Source organism: Penaeus vannamei, chromosome 15 (genome assembly GCF_042767895.1).
Source record: "Penaeus vannamei isolate JL-2024 chromosome 15, ASM4276789v1, whole genome shotgun sequence".
Classification (NCBI taxonomy): domain Eukaryota; kingdom Metazoa; phylum Arthropoda; class Malacostraca; order Decapoda; family Penaeidae; genus Penaeus; species Penaeus vannamei.
In genome coordinates this window covers 30,905,104-30,910,103 of record NC_091563.1, presented here as the reverse complement: position 1 = coordinate 30,910,103, position 5,000 = coordinate 30,905,104, and the positions used below count along the sequence as shown (strand labels likewise).

Below are 5,000 nucleotides of genomic sequence, written 5' to 3'. Positions count from 1 at the left end.
CTCTCTCTCTCTCTTACCTTCACCATGCTCCTATTTATCATTTATTTACCTTTCGCTCCTCGTTTTGGTCCGTGACAGGCCAGCTGGTGACCGTGTCCGTGGGGTACGACACCAGGTATTTCGTGGTGGCTCTCGTCGACGCCCTCATCCCTGCCATCTTCTTCCTGGCGTTGATATGGTTACCTGAGAGTCCTTCCTTCCTCGTTCTTAAGGGTAAGGATGCTATTTTAGGGAGCGGGCTGGATGGGCGTTGCGTGCGAGGGATGGTCACTGAACGCTTTGCTGTGGAGTGTGTACTTGGTAGAAAAAAATGGGTATCTTTCGAAATTTTTAAAGTGGTATGATTTGGGTGTGATATTCATGTACGGGTTTTTATTAACTTATATGTCAGAAATTGTTCACCGATTGTTATTTTATGTACATCAAGCAAGTTCCAAGATATTACACAATCGCCCACCAAACAGAAATGTAAGACAAAGTAAAGACAAAGCTCCGCCCACCCACCCACCCTTCCCTCCCTCCCTGCAGGACGCGACGAGGAAGCCCGGAAGGTCATCCGACAGCTCCGCGGCGAACACATCAACGTGAACGAGGAGATCCAGAACTACCGGGCGATGAACGAGGGGCGGGAAGGGCGGTCCATGTGGCGAGGACTCGTGCAGCCGCGCGTCCTCAAGAACCTGGGGATCGTGTCCATGCTCTTCGTCATCGTCTTCTTCTCAGGTCGGCCGCTGTGGGCTTCGGGCTTGGCTTCGTGGTTCTTTTCTTTTTCTTTGTAGAGGCTCATGTTCGAATGAATACATTGGTACGTATATGCGAGCGCGCACGGACACATACACACGCACGCACGTAAGTACGCATGTACTGTACATATGCTCGCGTTGGCACACACACACGCACTTCATTTTATCTTTGATATATGCAATTTATCAGTTATTTAGAAATGGAATTTCACTTTATTTCTTCTAATTATATATCCAATCATAAGTATTTCTTTAGATATGATTATATTTTATCCTACCGGACTTGGACACCTAAAAATGGTGGAAGATGATTTTTCATGCTATAAAAGTCACCTTATATTGACACGGTATGATAATCTTCTATAGATAGTTTCCTAATGTTGTGTTTTTAGATGAATTAGCCGAATTTCTGAGCTGATTGTATTTTTTAAACATCAAAAGTACAAGACGTATGTCAGTATATCAGAATATTTTAAGAATAAAATCAGAGACAGCAGATTCTGTAAATTCATAACATCAGTTCTCATATTTTCCTCGTCTGACTTCGTATTTCAGGGTATTACGTATTTTTTTCAAATCTCTCAGTTGCTGTATTCTTACTTACGAATGTCAGCCAAAGAAGAAGAAAATATGGTTACTTGCAGGGCAATTCGGTGCAAATAACGATGGTCTATATTATTATTTATTTTTCTTATGGCTAATTTACCCATACGCCAAACAAGACCATAACACTACTTACATCTCTATCGTTTTCCTTTTACTTACAAACTTTGGAAACGTAAAATGTCTTTGCAATATCTAATTTTACTCCACTGAACAGGTTTCTTCATCGTCAACGCCAATGCTTCGAGAATGTTCAAAGCCGCGGGTTCTACCATCGACGCGAATTTAGCGGCCATTATCATCAACATCGTGCAGGTAAAGAATCTACATGTATCTTCTTGTGATTGGGAGAAAAAAGACGAATATACGTATTTCTAATTGAAGAAAAAAAAATCGCCATTTCCAAACCTGAGAAACATAATTAAAAATTATATAATTTAATACCAAAACTAATGCATGTATCCCTTATTATACAGTAGGTTAAACTGACATATTTTCTCTCCTTGCAGCTAATAGGCGGGTTCATTGGGTTCTTATTTGCGGACAAACTGGGTAGGAAAGGGCTGTTATACACAGGCCTATCGCTCATGTTCATATCCCTGACTGGCCTGGCGACGTATGTTGGTCTCACAGAGTCTGACAGTGGCGACGGGTACGTACATAACATTAATTTTGAAGTATAATGCCAATGATATATGAAAAACAAGATATTTTAAATTCGTATCCGTCTTATTAACTGGTACTCAGAAATAAAAGCGATAAAAAACTGTTATATGCAATATAAAGTCGACACCAGAGCCACAGAATAATGCGTCAGCTTAAAAACAAAACAAAACAACGCCATCTGTCCCCAGCTTTTCCGAGAAGCTGACAGACGACCTGCTGGGAAACGCGAACGCCACGCTATCTACCTCTGCCTTCCCCAATGAACAGACAGACGACCTGATTGACAGCTCAGTCGTCCCCAAACACGGATGGATTCCTCTTGCGTGCCTCATCGTATGTCAGTTCGGGGCTGCGTTCGGCGTCAATGCGATCCCCTTCATCCTCAGCACAGAGTACTTTCCTACGTGGATCAGGGCGCAGGTAAAGTGCACCAGCATTATGTTTTTTATGTAATTGTTCTGTCTTATTTGATGTGTTTGTTCTGTTTTATTTATTATGTTTGTTGTTTTATTTTGAATGGTTGTTCTATCTTATTTACTATGTTTGATCTGTCTTCTTTACTTTATTGAAATCGAGTTTTATGTTTGATTTTGTGTTTGAATCACTGAGCAATGTGTTTGACTTGCTGCATTGAATTAACTGTGTTGTGTTTGATTTTGTCTATTTAATTTACTGAGTATTGAAAGTAATTCTTTTTTTGTGTCAAACATTAAGGGCATCTCGACTGTTGTAATATATTTACCCTAGGTATAAAGGAATGAGTGGAATGCTATTCTTACATTTTAACAGAAGGAATTTAAATCGAATATATGAGCAACTGACAACTTTCTCCTAAGTATTCCATTTATTACCTGCCTGTTTCCCTTTCTCTTCTTCAGGCTAGTGGAATCTGCTTCTCGGTCTACACAGCTGCCTCCTTCTCTGCCCTGCAGCTGTACACGCCCATGAGGGAAGGACTCACACAGGCAGGCCTCTACGGCTTCTACGCCTGCGTGTCCGCCGTGGGAATCCCTTTCACCTACTTCTTTATTACCGAAACCTCAGGCCAACAAGTGGGATAGGGTTTCACACACACACACACACACACACACACACACACACACACACACACACACACACACACACACACACACACACACACACACACACACACACACACACACACACTGTTGTATGATACAGGATGCATTTTGTTATATCCTACTCAGTGAGAGCATTTCTTATTTTTGTGGGAAAGGGAATGATATTAATATATTATGATTTGCGGTACATATATAGATTAGTCAATGAAAATAGAATTGACTATTCGTAATGATGATTAGCGTAATATTTTAGTATAAAATATTTGATTATAATTATCATAGGAGCTTTCTTGTTAACTGTTAGAAATGTATTTACTGTACAAATACATGTGGCGGTAGAAGCAATGGAGAGAGTGCGTGATGTCTATTGGTTGTGAAAAGAAATGGGGAAAAAATCACTTGAACACATTGATGAAGGCTTTGAGATCTTGTACACTTGAAGTAATTATTAATTATGAAATGCCAGAAAACCAAACAGTCAACTATCATGGAAGTTAACACAATAATTAAAATTGCTGTTATAAAATGGATATCAAAACTGAATCTAAAACTATTTTCGAAAAAACTGGGAACTACGTTGAGCAATGAAAGTTTCAAGTATCTTATGCTTATATATATATTTTTTTTCTGGTGTCCACTCTCTTCTAAGCTCACAGTGTTGCCAACGCCCGAATCACCAGTTCCTACAGTTTCACCCAAAACGCCTTTATTTTACACTGTGTTATAATTGGTATAGCTGTGTAATGAACGAACATGCATTACGTGGGCGGATTAAATAATTCGTAAAGTGTAAATGATAAGCAATTCACGTAAAAAACTCATGAATAAAGAACGCTAGCCAGTGACATAGTGCAATATACATTTATTTTGTTGTACATTTTGGAGAGAGAGAGAGAGAGAGAGAGAGAGAGAGAGAGAGAGAGAGAGAGAGAGAGAGAGAGAGAGAGAGAGAGAGAGAGAGAGAGAGAGAGAGAGAGAGAGAGAGAGAGAGAGAGAGAGAGAGAGAGAAAACAGTGATCTCAGACTTCTACAACAAAATTAATTCAAACCAAGATGCGACACATATCAGAATTTGTTATCTGGTACAATGCAATAATTTTTTATATTTGACACATAATAAAACTCTTTTGTAGTACTGGAAAATCTCATTTTATCCTTGAACGCATACGCATTATCAATTACACAAGGCAAAGTCCTTTTGAATTACATGTTTTCATACGAGCACTTTACTATGTATACATATACACTACATAAAATATATATATATATATATGTGTGTGTGTGTGTGTGTGTGTGTGTATAATATATATATATATATATATATATATATATATATATATATATATATACACACACACATACATACATACATACATAGATACATACATATATATATATATATATATATATATATATATATATATATATATATATACATACATATACATATATATATATATATATATATATATATACATATATATACATATATATATATACATATATATATATATATATATATATATATATATATATATATATATAACACACGCGTGCGCGCGCGGCGCAAATATATATTATATATTATATATATATAATATATATATATATATATATATATATATATATATATATATATATTATGTATATATATACATATATGTATATATATATATATATATATATATATATATATATATATATATACATATATATATACATATTCGTATATGCAACATATATATCATGATTAAATAAATAAACAAATACATAAGCATATAGCAACAGCAAAACAATAATAGTATTTTTCGTTATAACAGACTGAATCTATGCAAAATGAAGACTAGGAAGTAATATAAAAAGAAATGTCAAAAGTAATAAAGACAATAATAACTATTATCATTAT

General features: G+C 36.2%; 1 protein-coding gene across 1 annotated transcript in view; it reads left to right on the top strand.

Annotated features, from left to right (window-relative positions):
* LOC113817806 (facilitated trehalose transporter Tret1) overlaps nt 1-4,229 on the top strand; it is a 26,433-nt gene extending 22,204 nt beyond the window's left edge. Inside the window, exons 6-11 of the mRNA XM_027369908.2 lie at nt 79-213; nt 529-723; nt 1,564-1,661; nt 1,856-1,998; nt 2,201-2,432; nt 2,891-4,229. Of these exons, the coding sequence (XP_027225709.2) occupies nt 79-213; nt 529-723; nt 1,564-1,661; nt 1,856-1,998; nt 2,201-2,432; nt 2,891-3,073 (986 nt within the window). The 3' untranslated portion in view covers nt 3,074-4,229. The remainder of the gene's footprint in view (nt 1-78; nt 214-528; nt 724-1,563; nt 1,662-1,855; nt 1,999-2,200; nt 2,433-2,890) is intronic.
* The last annotated feature ends 771 nt before the right edge of the window (nt 4,230-5,000 follow it).